Source organism: Camelus bactrianus, chromosome 6 (assembly GCF_048773025.1).
Source record: "Camelus bactrianus isolate YW-2024 breed Bactrian camel chromosome 6, ASM4877302v1, whole genome shotgun sequence".
NCBI lineage: Eukaryota > Metazoa > Chordata > Mammalia > Artiodactyla > Camelidae > Camelus > Camelus bactrianus.
Window position 1 is genome coordinate 25,377,380 of NC_133544.1, and position 19,190 is coordinate 25,396,569.

Here is a 19,190-nt window from a genome sequence, read left to right on the forward strand (position 1 = left end):
GTCTGGGAAGGAGACTTCATTTATCCCCTGGGAGCCAATCAGAGGCCCAAGCTAGAAAAGGGTGGAACCTGACTCGCGTAGCCAGCGCCGCAACCGCGACAGTCACTGCTGCAATCTCCGCCAATTCTGTCTCTGCCTGGCTGAGAAGATGACCGTGGGGAGGCCTGCGGGAGCCTCCGACGGCGCTCAGTGGAGCCGTCAGGTGAGGAGAGAAAAAGAAGGGGAGCAATCAGGTCTGCGCCCGGAAAGGAATCCCTACGAAAGGAAACTGTTTGACGTTGCCTTGGAGACAGACGGGCGGGCGTGTCACAGGGGTGTGGGATTGAAACTAACAGCCTTTATGGGCGCAGAGGTGGACTCAACTCTGGCACCTGAACCGCTAGGGCCTTACGTCAGGCTCTTCATAGAACCATAGCGATGGCCCTCAGTGTTCACTTGTCCTCTCAGCCACCCCAGGACTAACAGCACGATTGTTGTCTCCATTTTGTAGAAGAGAAAACTGAGGCACAGAGAGATTAAGAAATTTGCTCTCAAATCCATAGAGACAGAAAGTAGATTGGTGGTTGTTTAGGGCCGGGGGCGAAGGGAGTAAGCGTTAGGAGGGTTGGGGAAAATAGGGAGTGACTGCTAACTGAAAGTGGGTCTCATTTGGGGGTGATTAAAATTATTCAACATTGATTGTAGTGATGCTTGCACAACTTTGAATATACTGGAACACAATGAATTGTACGCTTTAAGTGAATTATATGGTGTGTGTGAATCATATCAATAAAGTCGTTTAAATTTTTTTCCCCTAAAATCACACTCTTCAGTAGCAGAGTAAGGGCTAGAGTACATACATATCTTTGACTCAGAATCCAGTGCTCTTTTCAGTATTAGAGCTGGACCTTAAAGAACCCAGTTAAACCATCATCATAGGTCACTTGGAGGCCTGCAGTGGTCTGCCCCCAGCTGGTTTCCAGCTGCAACCAGTCATCCTGTGAAGTCCCATCTGGCCTCAGCCTGCTTCTCTAAGGATATCTCTCACTACTGTCCTCCAACCACACTGGCCCTCTTTCTGTTTCTCCATGAGTCAGATTTGTTCCGGCCTCAGGTCCCTGCCTCAAGGCCTTCACATTTGCTTTTCTTTGAACCCAAAATCCTCTTGGCCCAGATCTTAGTAAGGTTGGCTTTTTCATCAGACGTCAGTCTAAAACTCCTCCACAGTGAGAAAGTAAAAATCATACCAGGACTGCAGAAGTACAACTCAGACTGTAATAGACCCAGATGAGGCCAGCAGCAGGATCAGCAGAAAAGTGTTTCTCACAGGGCCACAAGGTATCTGCAATATAATACCCCTTCCTTTTAAATAACTGTATTTACCTATCAGTTATTTACCCAGACCTACTTTGTTCTTGTCACCTTTCAAATAAAAATTGCTCAGTCACCCACTTACTAAATTGTGCCCTCTTCATGACAGTGTCCATCCAGAGTTGATCCCTGCTTCCCCTAACACTCCTTAGAATCATTCAGGACAAGCCAACCCTGGGAAAAAACCTCCAACCCTAGAAAAAAGCCCCCATTCCCCACCAAATTCCCTATATATATTCCCTATATATAATTTCCTGTGGTGTACTGTATAATGTATACATTACAGATACATTCCTAGTGGTCTTTATGTGATGTGCTTCTATCAACAGAAAGGCTTCTCATAGCCACTCCATCACTCCATAATCTCACAGTTTTATAGCTTCCATTGAATTTATTATCATTTTATATTGTCTGTCTCCCTTCACTAGGATGTAAGATTCATGAGAGTAAGAACTTTCTTTGTCTTGTTCTCAGCCTAATGCCCTAATTCACATTAGGCACCCAATATTTTCTGAATGAATGGAGCATTTAAACTCTGTTGGGTTTCCCACTTTCTAGGACTCTTTCGGCTATACCACATTGTCTCTCCTATTAATTACTCATTCATAGTAACAGTGGAAATTAGCCAGATTATGAGGAAAGCAGAGGTGTAGACAGCGAAAGGGGGAAAAGGAAGATTGGCAACAAGTAGGTAAAACCCAAGTAGGGCCGGTCCCAGACCTGGCCAAGGTCACAGGTAGGATTCCTGGAGTGCAGGGGTGCATGGTGAAAGAAGGTACTCTGTAAATGCTCACCACACTGCATGAACCAGCTTTAGCTCTCTGCTTCCCTTTCCTGTCCTTCCACCAGGCACATCCCAATATGTGAAATTTCTTTAAAGCAGGGAACACATTTTTCTTTGTTTCTCCCCAGTCCCTAATATACAGAGGCTTATTTAAAGTGAAATTAATGGTTATGTTTTGAAACTATTGTTTGACTCACAGTCTATTCTATTTCATTTTAGATATTTCCCCCCAAATCCTCCTCAGACACAGAGGCAGAAGAGGAGCTGTCTGGGGATGGGCTGGTTTTGCCCAGGGCTGGCAAGCTCAGTGAGTTCCTCAGCTCAGAGGAGGAAACAGATTCTACTTCTGACTCAAGTGGGAGCTTTTACGAGACCCTGCAGGCTCTAAGGCAAAAGGGCAGGTGGTGCCTTTTGGAATCCCTTTGTCCATCTGACCCAGGCAGTGGTGAGAGCCTCTCTGAAGATGATGAGGACCTGGAGAGTTTCTTCCAAGACAAAGGCAGGGGGAAGCCGCAGGTGCAGTGCCCTCCGTCTCCAAGGTAAGGCGCTGCAGTTCAGCTGCCTCACTGTGTACTACTCTGGCCAAGTCACGTCGTGACTCTGGGCCTCATCTTCTTCCTCAGTAAAACAAAGACCACTTCTAAAAGTTGCCACCTACCCAGGCTCCAGCTCAGAATCAGCCAAACATGTGTTCTGTTGCCTACCCAGCAGTCCTAAATCACTTTGGGTAACGCTTAGTCACCTGAAGCTTTGGAATCGATTTAAGAGATGCCCTTCCCAAGTCTCTCCCTGAGAATGGTAACCAGGTCCATTTTCCTTGGCCAAGCCCTGCTATATGCGTGTATACTTTATCTCATTTAATATTATTTTTGCCATTCTACAGTTGAGGAAATTGAGGTTCCAAAAGAACCTTGCTCAAGGTTACACAGCTGGTAATTGTTTGAAGCGAGATTTGAACCTGGGCCTGACTCTAAAGCCCTCCTCTGCATTATTGCTCTCTTCTCTCTACCAGTTAAAAATATTAGAGTGTATGTGGGAATTCTTGGATCAATTCTGAGAAGAGACTTCCTACTAGGGCGGCTAGGATGGCCTGTGGGAGAGAGGGAGGCCCAGTTGAAAAACATGCAGGCCTAGAGGCCTGTGGGGCTGTGATGAGAAAGTAACTGTGATCTACTGGAAGGAAGGAGCAGGGAGAAGGATCTGGGAAGAGCCGGGCCTGGCTGCCCTGTCCTCCATGCACAGAGCTGCCTTCTCCCCCCAGGTCTGGCTCCATGAGGCGCTGCAGCTCCTTGAGCAACCTGCCCTCCGACGTTCCCAAGGTTCAGGCTCAGCCACCCTTGGGCTCCAGGCCTCCCTCCCAGCACAGAAGCATCAGTTCCTGGGCTTCATCCATCACCGTCCCTCAACCGTTCCGCATGACGCTGCGTGAGGCCAGGAAGAAGGCCCAGTGGCTGGCCTCTCCTGCCTCCTTTGAGCATGAGAGGCAGCAAGCCCAGAAGCAGGGCCAGGAGGAGGCCGAGTGCCACCGGCAGTTCCGGGCACAGCCTGTGCCTGCGCACGTCTACCTGCCCCTCTACGAGGAGATCATGGAGCGCAGCGAGGCCCGAAGGCAGGCAGGGATCCAGAAGAGGAAGGAGCTGCTTCTCTCTTCCTTGAGGCCCTTCAGCTTCCTGGAGAAGGAGGAGCAGCGAAAGAAAGTCGCTCAACAGAGGGACTTGGCCACCACAGTTAAGGCCAAAGTCCCCAGGCAGAAGGCCACCAGAAGGATCCCCAAGTCCATTCTGGAGCCAGCCCTCGGGGACAAACTCCAGGGTAAAGACATCCTTCCTGCCCCACTGCCTACTCTCTGGGGGTACCAAGCAGTGCTGTGGAGATTTAGTCAGGCTCTGGGTCAACGTGACTTAGAGATGAGCTGTTCAGGTGGACCCGCTAAAGGCTACACTCAGTGCAGACCACAGGCTAGGGTTGGGGTCTCTGTACAGTGGGGGCACCTAGTCAGGATAGAGGAGTGAGAGGTCCTACAGCACCCCCAGTTCATCCTGTGACCTCTGTCTCAGAGTGGATGAAAGGCCTCTGGCAGCACAGGTGCCAGAGCAGAGAACCAATGAGACATCTGAGGGCCAGCGTAGGCCAGTGCCACCACCAGCCAGCTGCCCCCAGGAAAAGCCCCTCCCCCATCATGTGAGGTACTCATTTCAAAAAGTATAGCTCAGTTAAAGGGCTCAGGCTCTATTCACTCATTCAGTAAAATGTGCTACCCTCCAGGGGTGAATAAACAGACATGGGAGGGAGACAGGTGATAGACAACTAATTACAAATGTGGTAAGTCGCTTGCAGGGATTAAAGGGATTAAAGGGGGAAGCCTAGGGATCCTATGGAGCATGTAACAGGGACCTGACTTAGTGTGGTGTGGCGTGGAAACGGTTAGGGAAGGTCCCCAGGGAAAGTGAGCACTAAGGCTGACCCTGAATGATGAGCTGTGGTGAATTCGGTGAAGAGGGAGGCAGAGTGTATCAGGCAGGGGTAATAGCATGAAGAGAAAGCTGAGCATATTCAAGGCACAAAAAGGAGAGGGTAGAAATAAGGAGAGTGTAGGGAGGGAGAGACTGGCACAGGCCAGACCTGGGGCCTTGTAGGCCATGGGAGGGAGTTTGGACTTCATCCCAAGGGCAGTGCGGAGTCACTGAAGGGTTTTAAGTAGGGTGGCTCATAATCAGATATGCAGTTCAGAAAGCTCACTCTGATTGCTGTGGAGATAATTCAAGGGGGATGGGCACAATGGGAAGCATGGTGATCTATTTCAGTAATTCAATTGAGAAATTATGAAATTAGTAGCAGAGAGGATGAAAAGAGCCTGGGCCAGAGAGAGGTTAAAGAGGAACCTGTGACTGATGAGATGAGAGAGAGAGGAGCCAAGAATGATGTGGGCAGTGGGCTTGGGCAATTGGGTGTATGGTAGGGCCTCTGCCTGAGATGGAGAGACCTGGGAAAGGACCAGGTGACTGGCCCATCTCTCCTGCTTTGTCTCTGAAGAAAGAACTATGGAGGGCACTCAGTAAGTGTAAATAGTAGCTGCTTCTGCAGCCTGATTGGCACATAGCAGTGGTGTCCTGGTCATTCATTAAGGAGCTCTCCAGAAAGAAAAACAAAGCAAGCTGATTTGTAATGTTTGCCATTTTCTGTGGTATAAATACTCCTATCCTGGCCAATTTCAAGCTTCCAACATGATGCCAACTGGCTCACAAAATTCCTGAAAAGTGATTGATTGGCTCCAGCCAGCACACTAACTGCGAGTGTTTAAAAGAGGAAAAGTTCTCTAAACCTTCTGGTATGAGGATTGGTCCCCGCTCACCCACCATCACTACAACTTCTTCTCCACAGAAGCTGAGCTCTTGAGGAAAATTCGCATCCAAATGAGAGCCCTGGACATGCTCCAGACAGCCTCCTCCCCCATCGCCTCCTCCAGGAGCCGGACTGACCCACGGCCTCGAACAGCCTCCCGAACCCAGGAGGAAAAGCTTGGCTTTCTGCATACTGACTTTGGATTCCAGCCTCGGGTGAATCCTGCTGTTCCTGACTATGAGGGCCTTTACAAGGCCTTCCAGAAAAGAGCTGCCAAGAGAAGAGACACCCGGGAGGTGACTCGCAACAAGCCCTTCTTGCTGAGAACCGCCAGCCCGCGTCGCACTCAGAGGCCCTGTGATGCCGCTGCCTCTGAAGGAAGGAGGGTGAGAGGCCAGGCTGCTGTGGGAGGGTCAGGGCTGAGGCTGAGATACAGGCTGATACAGGATGGGCCAGGGTAGAGGGCACTTCTCATGATATTTTCTGTCTTAATTTTTTTTAAAAAACACTGGCTCAGCTGTAAGCAGATTCACAGTTCCTAAAAATTTAAGACCACAAGAATACTTCCCTTCCTTCCCTCTCTAAAGAGGGATTTTTCAGAAATAAATCCAAGCAAGTCTGGGAGTAGGGAGTTGCCATGTCCCAATACCAATTCCAAAGAACTCTTCTCATTTGATCAAAAACTCTGAGACTGATATCCAAGTCTTGGCCCTGTTACTAAATTCAAGATCACACTGCCTTTGCCTTAATCCCAAGAAAAAAATGAAGATTCTGTCTGCCTAGTCCTTCACTGAAATTAAATTCTAGTTAAGATAGAAACTAATTGCCCAGGCTGTCCCACCAATATCAGCCTTCATTTCTTCTAGGAATCTCCACAGCCACCTGCCACACCCCTGCCAAGGAGTCATTCTCTGAGTGGCCTTGCTTCCCTCTCTGCTAACACCCTTCCTGTGCACATCACAGACGCCACCAGGAGGAGGGAATCTGCAGTCAGGTGAGTGGTCAGGCTGCAAGAGACTCACAATGCTCGGATCTTGACCCAAATACTGGAAAGCACTCCGCTGCTGGACCTCCTCTCCTGTTATCAGAGAGACCAAAAGGGTGAAGGGGATTCTCTGATCAGGAATGCACATGACCTTCCACGCTCAGTGCTGGAGGACACCTAGCCATCACTCAGCAAATATTCTTTGTGCCAGGCACAGTTTTAAGGCTGGAGATGATACCTTATGGAACCTATAGTTTAATACCTAGTCTGAAATACAGAAAAGCAAAAAAGCAATATCATATCTTGTGAGTAGTACAACGATGGGGGAACACAGGGAACCATGGGGGCATTGGGCAGCCTAGGGCAGCAGTCTTTTGTAATAGATGTCTAAGTTGAAACCTGAAGAATAAGGAGTCAGCCAAAGGCTGGAAAGAAAGAAATTTCCAAACAGAATAACATGGGTGAAGACCCATAGGTGAAAGAGGAAGGAAGCCATTAGGAACAGGAATTCAGAGCAAGCACAACGGCAGAGGGCTGACCCTGCTACAAAGAAGGCGAGGCATCCATTGCATATATTTGAGATTCTCTTGATATTCATCTTGGGGAACTATTAGAAGTTGATTGGGAAGCAGGAGCCTCCTTATTTTTAACTCTTTAACTGACCTAACTCTCATACTGGTATTCTTATCCAGCCAGCTTTCCAACAAGAGTTCCTCCACTAGGCCTCTAAGCTGAAGTCAGAAGAAGAGGTCATGGTGTAACAAGCGGCTTGACCCTGAGAGATGACTAGCGTCTCAGTGCCTTCCTATGGGGCTCACAGAGGAGTACACAGAATCTACTTGGCTCTTTAAGACCCACAACAGGGATTTTAGAAATGAATTTAGAATCCAAGGGATACTCCCTTCTTCCTCAAATTTCATAGCCAGAGCTCTAAATCAAGGCTAAATGCTTCAGTATTCAGAGGTCCCACTAAGATAGGTTTCATGAACCAGAAGTTGGCCCACCTACAGAGGATATCCACATCCACATCCTAGCGATAGGGAGTTTGACATATTAGCAGATTAAACTTTCGTGCCCTCCTTCCCAATAGGTCCATTTGAATATAAACACCCAAATGCGTGTAAGAATATTTTAAGTTACATGTTTTTCAGTTCAATTAATGAACTTCTCCTGGGGTAAAAACTCAGTCTTTAGTGCTGGGAAGGCTTCATCTACCAGTGCATATAATCCCAGAATCTTAATTCTTTCTGAAATGCCAGTGTGGTAAATTACTCACTCTCATAGAAAACACCAACTGACTTTCCAGAGAGGTAACTTACATTGCTTTTGGGTATGCTCAAGTTGGTCATCTGTATTCTTTTTTTTTTTCCCGACCTCTTCCCATTAGAATTTCACTTGAAAAAAAGGACAAAGCAAATGAGAGTACTCACTGGTTGGAGATGCACAAAAAGAAGTGTCAATCAATATCTAAATCCGTGACCTTGCGTGCAAAAGCCATGGATCCCCATAAAAGTCTGGAGGAGGTGTTCAAAGCAAAGCTGAAAGAGAATCGGTCAGTGTCCTCCATGTGTCAAAGGGATAACTGTCTTGGGAGCCAACAGGTCATTGGCCTTGAAAATTTCAAAATGGGATTATTACATCAGGCTCCTGTAATCTCACAGAACCAAGGATTTTTCCAGGCACAGTTAGGAATGTACAATGTCTGTGGGAGTTATTCTGCTTAACTGGAATGAAGGGCATTCTGGATTGGCAAAAGCCAGAATTTGTTCTAAAAATCTTGCTAATTCCAGGAACAATGACCATAAAAGAGCAAAAGAGTATAAGAAAGAATTGGAGGAAATGAGGAAGAGAATACAAGTAAGGCCCTATCTCTTCGAACAAGTTACCAAGGTAAATCTAAACCATCATTCATTTTCTTTCTGTCTTGGATGAAAGGGCTCTTAGAAATTTTGAAACAGTTTAATATCTGGATATTAGAGATTTCCTTTAGTTTCAGAAAGATTCTAAATCTGGTTCATTTTATTACTACCGTCTATCCCCAAACGTTGTTTGGACTGATTTTATCCGAGACTGGATTCCAAAGGCATCTATAAAGGGATAATTTACTTCCTGGGGTTTTCACTATAGCCTAGCTTTCAGTTTGAATCAGAGTGGAGGTTAGATCCCAGAAACACAATTGACAGTTTGGCTGTGTTAAGAGTATCTTTAACTTGCTAATGTCATCTCTCTTCTGCAGTGCTGGTGCCCTGGGCATCCCCAGCCTCTACAGCTGTGGCACACATATATGTCTCCAGGGGTTGGGGTGCTCACAAGCACCCAACAAGGCCTTTTCCAGAATAAGTGGCTTTCAGGCTGGAAGAATTCCTTTAAGATATTCCCTAGACTTTTAGGGAAGTCGGACTCAGCTGACATCCCTACAGAAGCTAGGGACTACTTGAACAGCCTTAGAAAGGCCACCATCTCAAGGCAGCTTTGGGCTGCATCAGGCTCTGTAGATCTCTCTCCTGTCCAGAGTTTCAGAAAAAAGTTAGGATTCCCTAGTGACCTGGTTCCAAATGCTGGGCATTATCTGTCTTATAGCCAGTGCATTGTTTAGGCATTTCCTGGGTCCAGTCCTCCCCAACACACTCACACACATGCTGGACTGTCTTGGATTTACTTAGCAACTTGCACTCTCTCATACTAACCTTTGCTCTTTATGTTAGCTTTTTTAAAGCAAGCTCACTCTCAGATCTCAACAGATATCTCACTACTCTAGGAAAAATACAAAGTACTCTATGTGACTTTGCTCTTGAACACTTTAAACAAACTTTTTTGGTCTACCATGCAGACCATCCATCCTGTTAATGTCACTAGTGCAGTGTTATTTTTGTATTTTCAATTTGTTATATTTTAATGTTCCTAATGATGGTGTGGTTGCTTCTAAATCTTAAAATGCTTTTAGTCCATCTTTTTCATTTGGGTCTCACTTGGTCTTCCAGAAATCTAAATACTTGCCTTTCAAAGGTGTGGCTCCCAAATCAACAGTTGGCATCTCCTGGGAGTACTAGAAATACAGAATTCCAGGCCCCATCTGAGACCTACCAAATGAGAATCTAATTTTAACCCGATCTTCAGGTAGTTCCTTTGTACTCTAAAGCTTGAAAATAAGGCTCCAAGTAATTTTCATGCAAATCTGTGCCCAGCACTAATGGGGGTTGGGGTGGGGTGGGAAACCAGTATTGTTAAGCAAGCAATTTAGAATTATCTGGTAATTCACCTATGGCAGATTAACTTCCATTCCTCAGGACCTTGCCAGGAAGGAAGCAGAACAGCGGTATCGAGACACCCTGAAGCAGGCTGGGCTGGACGAAGACTTTGTGAGGAACAAGGGTCAGGGTCACCGGGCTTTACAACGGAGGGAGCAGTCAGAAGTCCATGATTGTCCCAGGTAACTGCAGATACTGTGGTCATCCTGCAGCTCTTAAACTGCATCTCTAGTAATGCCACTGGGAGGAAGCTTTAGAACAGTCACTCATATTTTGAGGTCACAATCCTATAGTACTGAGTACTGATCAAGAGATCTCTAAGTAACACATTTAAAGTTGGTGAATAAAATATAACCACTGGATGTTAGGTTTAGATTCCTTCGGTTTGAAACAGATCATTTTTCCAATTCCAGTCCAATGCCATCAGTCAAAAGTACTTCCACTTCACCTTTGAAGAAAAATCGTGTATATATTTTACTTCCTCTAAAATGGTACACTTTATTTATTTATTGGGTAAGTAAAGACAAAACTCTCTATAGACCCACAATAAAAGCTCGAATATCCTGAACAAAGTCTTTCTTTTCCCTTCAGCTTGGTCACCATGGCTTGTTAAAATCAAGCACTTTTTAAAAGTTAACTCATTAGCACCACCCCCTCCACTGGTGTCTTATAAGGCAAAAGGAGAAAAGTACAGTATCTCTATTATTCTCAATTTCTTTTTCTTTTTAAGTCCTAATAGCCCTTCCCCTAATTCCTGTCTGTTTTCCTCCTAGAAATTCGCCTTTATACCCCATACAAAATAATGATAATGTTGAAACCATCCTTAAGCCTGACATAATGCTTTCTTAAAATTTTTAAGTTTTATAATGCTCTAATTTATTCTGCAGCATTAATGAAACTACAAAACTCGGCATCAGGAATCCACAGCAGGATTTAGAAGAATCTCTAGAACCGCCTACAAACCCCAAGAAAGAACTGGAGGAGCTGTCTTAGGACTTACCAGATAATCTCCGCTTTTGAATAATATCAAGTAGCTAAGTTGGGGTTGAGTCAAGGCAGGCAAAACTTGGGTTTTGAGTCATGGTTACTTTTGGAGAATGGGGAAAAGAAAAGTAGATAACAGAGAATGGTTCAAGTAAATCAAAGTGAAGCAGCTCAGTGAAAGAATCAGAGCTGACTAAGGGTTTTTGCTTTGTGCCTCACACTTAAGCGTAGAGGTCCAGAAAAAAGGGCACAAGCCCAGTACCTACAGGGGCTGGTCAAGAAACAGATGGGTCGAAACAGCTGGCTGTAAGACAGCAGGAGATAGCAGAGACTGGAGACTATCAACCCTGCTGGAATACAGACCCAGAATTGCCAGATAAACCACATTTTCAACAGAACCAGAAATCTGCATGTTGGCAACTAATTTATAAATTACTTGAAAATAATGCGTGGGCAAAACAAAACATTTATATATCAGGTTTAGCCCATGGGGGATGACAAGTTTGCAGCCCCTAATACAGGATTTCTCAGCCTCAGCACTGTTGACATTTTGGGCCAGAGGAGCCTTTGTTGGGTGTTGGGAGACGGAGCTATACACTGTAGGATGGTTTGCAGTACCCCTGGCCTCTACTCACTAGATGCCAGTAGCACCCCCTCCCCACTTGTGACAACCAAAAATGTCTGCAGATATTGCCGTAAGTCCCCTGGGTAACAAAATGTTCTCGGTTGAAAACCACTATTCTAGTATAAAATAAGGTTACTGAAAGCCAAAACTGGCATTTTAAGAATATAAGTAATTGATATGAACTCAGTCTATGTAGGACAGGATGATTATACATGTCATTAACAAATTAAGAACTATAATTATTTTATTTTAAACAATTATTAATTCTTTGCTGTTAATCTGTTTAGAATGTGCCACAGTGTCCATGTGTGTATTGTATCAGCATGAGGTTTATTTTAATAAATTTGAAACCTCTAACAGCCATGATTTTCTACTAGTCAGTGATCTTTATTTTTCTTTCCACCAATAATTAGATATTCTCTCTCAGTAACTCTAAAGGCAGGATGATAGCAAGAGTGCCTGCTTTAACAGAATAACCTTTCTCATGCTTTTTAAACTGTCTTTCTGGCAATATTAAAAAAAATCACCAGATGGTCCTTTCTGGTGATGACAAGCGTGATACTCCGGTAACTACCATGTGGGTTTGCTAGTTGGAGATGAAGATGCTCATGCCATGTTCCCTAAGACTCCTGAGCTCAGTTTTTACCCGCATGGACTCCTAAGGGTAAATCAGTCCCCTACATTAAAGGGAAAGACTGAACTATTTTCTCAATCTCCTAAGAAAAATTTTGTTTAAAACAAGGAGCCAAAGAACTGACCAACTGTTTTGTTTATTTAAAGGAAAAACCATTGTTCTGAATCATTTGATTTTTAACTTAAAAACAAAAAACAAACAACCTCTTAACATGCTACTATATGTTCCATGTTCCATAAACAAAGAAAGCAAAATGGCCAAGTAGAGGTGTATAGGACAAGATAGTACCTCAGCCTGGGCCAAGCAGGGATTCAAGTAATTAATTTTTTTGCAGCCCAGTGGCAGAGAGTTTCTTACTCAGGTTGCTAAAGGGAGAATGTCACAACAGAACTGACATTACTCCCTTCTCCAAAGCAACAAGGCATCTTGAAAGCTCAACTTCTTGGTGAAGTTTTATGGTTGGTGGCAGGATTTAGTTCACCCATATGAAAACTCTTCATAGGAAAACCGCCCCTCAACAGTCATACTGGGAAACTTCAGCCAACACGTAATCAAATTCACTTTTGGGAGAAATCCATCCCAAAAATTCTGCAGTGGGAGGAGAGGTAGGTACATTTACCCAGCCCATATTCACTGCTTTCTTCCTTGTCTGAATGAAATGGTAGTTGAAGAGAAGCTCTCCTACATTCATCTTCTATGTCAGGAAAGATGAGCAGAGGCAAAAACAAGGTCCTATCCTTCACAGATTCATTTTGGTTCCGGCATAGTGTGAGCCATAAGCATCCTGTTCCCACTATATGCACTCTGGGATCAGACAGAGCTACTCTTCCAGCAGTCAGCACCCATGCTCATGTCCGTCTTTCACTTAAATCTCCTTGGTTTAGTAACTGTAAGAGATTAAAAACAAATCCAGAGTAGGTTACCAGTGAATAATAAGAAAAATAGGTCATACTAAAATGAAAGGTTTACAATTAGGTTTACAATTAGAAGTGAGGAATGCACTGCAGGGGTGAGTCAAGGATATCTATTTCCAAAGCAGGAGACATGCATAAACTAACAGCTCTCATTTATATACTGGCCTTGGGACAGCACTTGGGCCACTTTACGATGCTGGCATTTCCACTAGGGCAATAAAAATATCCTGAGTCTATAAGCCAAACTACTGTTTGTGTAATCACATCCTCACTAGTCAGTGATGGAGGAATCTGTAACTCACAGGGAAATCAGAAATGGTGGAACCAAAAAACTTTCATCAGTCTGTGTTAGCTGAAGGCTCAAGGAGAAGTAAAAGGAATGGAAGGCTACTCTCAATGAGTTCTCTATGAGAGAAAAAAATATAAATAAAAAAAATTCAGGGGTTCCCTGGGCTTAAAAAAAACTTTTCCTGTGATGAGGCAAGACAAGCCTGAGAGTCTCCAACAGGGTGGTAGCTACCATGGACATTCTACTTTACACTCAGGGTTCCTGCTGAAAGGTGGTTTTGCATACTAATTGATGAAATTTGGTTCCATTTTATTATGAAAAGAAAATGAGATGGGAATAATACAGTGTAAACAGAAAAATGACATAGGTTAAAATCTAATCTGATAAATTCTTGTGCTGAGATGTATTTACTTGGTGATCTTAATTTAGATGAAGGTAATTTATATAGTAGAATTTAATGATACAGATTTTTTTTAAATTTAAAGAAAAATTTAAAACTTAAACCACAGATTTCATCTGATGCTGCGTGGTAAAGATGTAAGAATGGAATGTTTTTAATCTAGACCAAGATCCAGATGTTTGCACTCAAACTTAGCAATGGCACTCTATGAGAACTGTTAAAGAATTTGTCATTTCTGTTTTCCTCCTTGTTTTATTTGGGAAATATTCTATGGTACAGTCAAAGCTACCTGGCAATCACTTATATTGGTTCCTGAGTTTAAGAATGTGAACTCGGTGTGGCTATGGAACCCTATTTGGGATGACCTTCAGTCCACAGGAGATCCAAAAGCCCCAGAGTCTCAGCTGGGCCTGCACAGTGAGTCCTCTGATTCTCAGAAGACCAGCCACACTGAGGGGAAATCATAACTGTCCAGTCTGAGCCATCTGAGAGAGAGTCACCTTGCAGTTTTTCATGTATTTTCCATATTTTCTGATACTTGATTTTTCGTTCTCTGATATTCTTAATAAGTTATTTTTACTTTTAGAGCGTATTTATAGGAGTCCAATTAGAAGTGCATCAGCAGATTCTTACAGGTCTGACCTACAATGCCTGGTGATCTTTAAACAACAATTCTGAATGGGCATGTGGCATCTTCAGGGATGCTACTGCCTTCTCCTTCTCTGGTATCTGAGAAACCCTAAGGAATCAACATTCCTCACCCACTGAAGGAATGGTCTGTTAGTACCTAGACCCTGGATGAGGAAACAAAGCCTGGAGCCTTCAGTGGCTTAGAGTTTGAAAAAAGTGAAGGTACTGGAGGATGTGATAAGCCTACCTTGAGAAGGAAAAGGAGGAGATGAGCAGTGGAAATGCCTTGATAAGAGGAAGATAATAATGGTAATAGTAAAGGAAACACAAAAGGAGTGAGGCTGAGAGAGGCTGTATTTGTAAATACACAGGGACCCAAGAGGAAGAAGTGATAGTGCAGGATTTTCAGCTACATCTAAGGGCAGCACTTTCCTCTCTGGGTTGTTAAATATTTTTTCTATTAAATGTCTGAGGCCCTTGTATCCTTCTAGGGTGAAGACCAAGTTTTCTTTTGTTTACTTTTTCTTAGGTAGCCTGTGTTACTGTGTCTGCCTGAGGCTGTGAGTGAGCATCACCTAGACAAGGACACTCTGAAGCCAATTCTAGGTTCAAGAGAATAAATGCACTATTACTGGACTTTCTGTATACACAAACCTGACAATGTCATACCCCGTTTAAAACCAGGCAGTGGCTCCCAAATGCCCCAGGATTAAGTCATGTCCTGTAAGGCCCTTCAAGAGAGGGACCAGCTTGTCTTTCCTGTTCTCATTTTCCCATTCCACACCCATCTCTCCATTCCATGTCCATCACACTCAACCCTTAGTGATTCCACAGTCATGCCCTGCTCCCTCTTAACTTCTGCCTTTGTATACACTGCTACCTATATGCTGGTTGAATTTCTTCCAGTTCCTCCCACTTCTCCATCAGGATGATCGCTAGTCATCCCTCAGGTCTCAAGTTAAACTCTAAAACTTATTCCCTGATTTCCCCCAAGACTAGCATTACTGCCCTGTATAAAAATTGCCAGTTTACTGATCTGTTGCCCTTCTCCAGCGGCACCATTTATGTAGTTACAGAGTTATAAAAGGTAGAAGTTAGTTAGTCCTAACTCTGACTGTAAGCTCTTTGAGGCAGAGATTGTATTTTGTTTACTACTGTATAACTAGTACCCAGGAGGGTGCCTTGCACACATCAGGTACATAATGTCTGTTGAATGAATTAAGTTTTTTTTTAATATACATTTTTATTGAAGTACAGTTAGTTTACAATGTTGTGTCAATTTCTGGTGTACAGCACAATACTTCAGTCATCTAGGAATATACATGTATTTGTTTTCATTGAATTAAGTTTTTATAAATCTGGCATTTATTTGGAGTAACATGGAGTGCTTCAATAAAAAAAGGTATTTAGCAGTCTGAGAGAGAAAATCTCCAAGATTTCAAATATAAAAAAAGAAAATGCTGAGTGTTGTGGATTGGTTTGTCAGGATAATTTGTACTAGGTACAAAGAGAGGGGGATGATTTTTCTGAACTATTTCAGAGCAACCCAATAGTTAATGAAAGTATTTCTTTTATAGAAAAATCACAGTTAATAAAAGCAAGTGGGTAAGAGAATTAGGATATCACCATTTGCAAGCCCTAATGAAAAAACAGATCTAGGCCATGATCAGTAACAGTTGTCAAAACTTTAACATAACCCACTTGTCAACCTTGAGATCAGTAAGACACATCATGTGTCTCCTGATGGGATGTAGTAGGAAGAGTACCACCCATGAAATACTCTTGCCAAGGGATAAAAACAATCATGAATCTAATCAAGCCTCTAAATGTAACCACCAGTTTTTAGGAAATCTGTGGGTAGAGAAATACATCAAATAAAAAAGGAGTTAATCAGCCAAAAACCAGAATGTGGGAAATTCTACAAGACAAATAACCTAATTCCTTAAATAGATAGCCACTGAAAAAAGAGGGGGAGGACTATTAGAGATAAAGAGAATTATTAACCAAATGCAATGTATAGACCTTGTTTGAATCCTAATTCAAACCAACCAACCATACAAAGATACTTTTGAGAAAAAAATGAAAAGGCAAGGTATTAGAGGATATCAATCAGTAAATTATTGTTAATATTGTTGGGTGTGATACAACTATAGTTATGAAAAAATCTTTAGCTGTTAGAGGTACATATTGAAATATTTACAGATGAAATTTTATGTCTGTTATTTGATTTAAAATACTCCAGCATAAACAAAACAGCAACAAAAACAGTAGGAGGGAAGATACAAGAGCAATAGAGAGTTAATTGTTGACGATGGGTGACAGGTACATGGGTCCATTATACTATTCTCTTTCTCACTAAATATGCTCTTTGAAAACTTCCATAATAAAGATTTTTAAACAGATAAATGAAGGGGTAAAAATAAAGGCAAAGCACTTAGAGAAGGCAACATAGGAAAGAACCAATGATACCAATAACAAAAACTTTCAATATAACAAGCAAGAGTGAGACAGTGTGTCACAATGATGAATACAAGGACAGGTCCTGGTAGACACATTAACATGCATACCCAGAGCCTTGTGATCCTGGGTATCCTCAGGAATATCACAGAAAAATTGAGAATATTCAATATAGGATGCAGAGTCATTTGAATGCTATAGTCAGCCACAGCTAACTGTGGTCTGAAGGTTATAATGAAAGGAAAAGGGAAAATACAGGCGTGCACCCTGAAAGATACTATAATACTGAAAGGATCCAGGCTACACAAGTTTTTGGCAAAAGCCTGTGCCTAAGAAACAAGCAGGTGATGAAGTCATCTGTCTCCGTGATGTGGGCCAATGAAATATCCTAAGATTTTAGAAGCCTGACTGGTTTTCACTCTGTTTTCTGGGTCAGAGCCAAAACCATAGGGTTAGGAGTGCTCAGAATCAACCTAAAGCCCTCTTAGATTTAAATGATGTTTCTTACTCAACAACAAGCAAGTAAACACATTCCTATATGCCCAGTTAGTTCAGCCCGATATCTCCCAGATACATGACCCTAGTAAAATGAATGATAATTATTAATGATTTTGTCACTACCTTTTTTACTCAAGGAGCACTCTGTCTCAAGATGTTATTTTCTTTATAAAGCAGCATCCTCATCGCAAGGGAGGCAGAGAGCAGTAGGAGCTGATCTCATTTAATTAAGGAATGTGTATAAAGGAAATTAGAGTTGAGGGTCCCAGCTGTGACTGATCAAGCTCCCAATTCAGGAGACCCTAACACTAGGGCTCCTTTCAAAGCTGGACTCATGCTTAGCTTAAGGGAAGATATTCTAGTCAAAGTTTCCAGGAAAGGGAAATTGGAGAATTTTCTTCAGCGCCTCTAAACTAGATTCTCAATCATTCTCCACATTAATCTCCACAGAAACAAAGTAACAGCAACAGACAGATTTACCTCCTGTGGATTTACGGCAGTTAGGACAGAAACCTCGTATGACTGCCTCCCTGACTGCATGGTCACCAAGTGATGTGTCACATCAGGCACTGAAGACAGGGGACGTGGGGATCCTTCAGCAAGCACCTCTGAAACAGCAGAAAAATGTTTCAATGCAAAGTGAATCCAGATATACCTACGTGAATTACCAAGTCTCTCATTAAGAACACTAAAAACTGTTCCCCAAAAAACCAAATCCCACGTTCCTGTATTTCTTTCAAATTAATTTCTGACTAATAATCATTATCAGTGAATTTGGAAAGTATTGCAAAACTGGTATGAGAAGAAAAGGCAAAAAATTTTGATATAAGAGTTGCCCATTTTTCACTATACCAATTTAAGTAATACGGCTTTAGCACTATCCACTGGATTAAAATTGCACATGAAACAGGTCAAAAGCTTCTTAGGCAGGCAAATGAGGGAACCAGAGCCAATGCTAAAAGCAGTCACCAGTGATACAAAGAGTGCAATACGTGCAGGTCAAGACCTTAAACTTGGCTTTAAAGTTCCTACTCACTATCCTTTCCTCCCTTTCTTCCTTATGGCTAAGTAGCTCCATGCAATTTCTGTGCCTCGGGCTTTAGTTATCCGCTAGTACCATTTATGAAACAGAGGAGGCTTATTGTGGAAGCACACTCTGGGCCTCGTGGGCTCTATATATTAGCTACAAAAACATGGCCATTCCACCCAAAACTGACTGAGTGGGATGTAAGTAACTAAAACATAGGACCTCAGACTTATTAAGTGTTCATCAGTGGGATCACCAGGAAAATCTTCTGGAAATAGTTCACACATATACCACTTAGCTCTCAAAGAGTATCTTCTAAGGGGCCTTCTAGCTTACGCTGCCCTTCCAGACTATACCACATAACAACATCGGCTTACGTACTATCTCCTACTCCCTAGATGCCATTTCCCACATGTAAGCTTTGACCTCTCAGCTAGATTTTTAAGGTCCCTGTCCTCTACTTTTATCTTTCCCATGGTGCCAGGTACACAGTAGGCACTGAATAAATGCATGCTGACCTCACCTGTTAAGTTTTTCAGAGAAGAGGGCCTGGCCTGTGTAACTTGGGTGAAATTTCTATACCAGAGAGGAGCAACTGTTTCCTAGAGAGCCCTTTCTTTTCTCCAGAAGATATGGCTTTTGAAGGTATGGAGAAATTGCCTTAATTCTCCTCTGTAAAACCTGGTTATGGTCTGTATAAATGTTTTAAAAGTTAAGTTCTTCCATAACTGCAATAGGAAAGATAGAAATAGTTGGGCTAGGATGCTAGGATTACAGATAATTTTCTTAATTTTTTTTTCTCTTTATTTTTTTGTTACATTTTCAATGAAAAAAAAATTTTTTGTTTTTTTTTACAGATTCACTTACCCACCCCAGAGACAAAGAACACAAATGCTACTCAATCATACTACTGCTACTCACAAGAAATGAAATTAATTAAAACCTCCATTTCAGAGACAATCCCATTTCTTAGTCCCTGGTTGCAGTCCATTTTCCCCAAATAAAGGAGAGTTGAAAGTCTTA

General features: G+C 42.8%; 2 protein-coding genes across 5 annotated transcripts in view; one reads left to right on the forward strand and one right to left on the reverse strand.

Moving 5' to 3' along the window:
* The first annotated feature begins 28 nt into the window (after positions 1 to 28).
* On the forward strand, positions 29 to 19,190 carry FAM161B (FAM161 centrosomal protein B). Of its 2 annotated transcripts, none has more exons than XM_045522810.2 (9): positions 29 to 202; positions 2,354 to 2,673; positions 3,396 to 3,946; positions 5,516 to 5,862; positions 6,343 to 6,470; positions 7,849 to 8,013; positions 8,252 to 8,351; positions 9,749 to 9,891; positions 19,025 to 19,190. In XM_045522810.2, the coding sequence occupies exons 1-9, from the start codon at positions 149 to 151 to the stop codon at positions 19,095 to 19,097; spliced, it is 1,881 nt and encodes a 626-aa protein (XP_045378766.2). In that variant the 5' UTR covers positions 29 to 148; the 3' UTR covers positions 19,098 to 19,190. The 2 variants fall into 2 exon arrangements, with proteins under 2 accessions (XP_045378766.2, XP_010960967.2); XM_010962665.3 differs by lacking the exon at positions 19,025 to 19,190 and adding an exon at positions 10,597 to 11,681 and having other exon boundaries at positions 41 to 202.
* The window catches only part of ZNF410 (zinc finger protein 410), a 33,344-nt gene continuing 26,223 nt past the window's right edge, over positions 12,070 to 19,190 (reverse strand). For 2 of the 3 annotated variants that reach the window (XM_074365258.1, XM_074365257.1), the window contains 2 exons: positions 17,621 to 17,748; positions 12,070 to 12,839 (listed from right to left, as the gene is read on the reverse strand). In XM_074365258.1, coding sequence (XP_074221359.1) covers positions 12,801 to 12,839; positions 17,621 to 17,748 — 167 coding nt within the window. In that variant the 3' untranslated portion in view covers positions 12,070 to 12,800. Of the gene's footprint in view, positions 12,840 to 17,617; positions 17,749 to 18,690; positions 18,896 to 19,190 lie in introns of those variants that run through there. The other variant, XR_012507460.1, reaches the window with a different exon arrangement.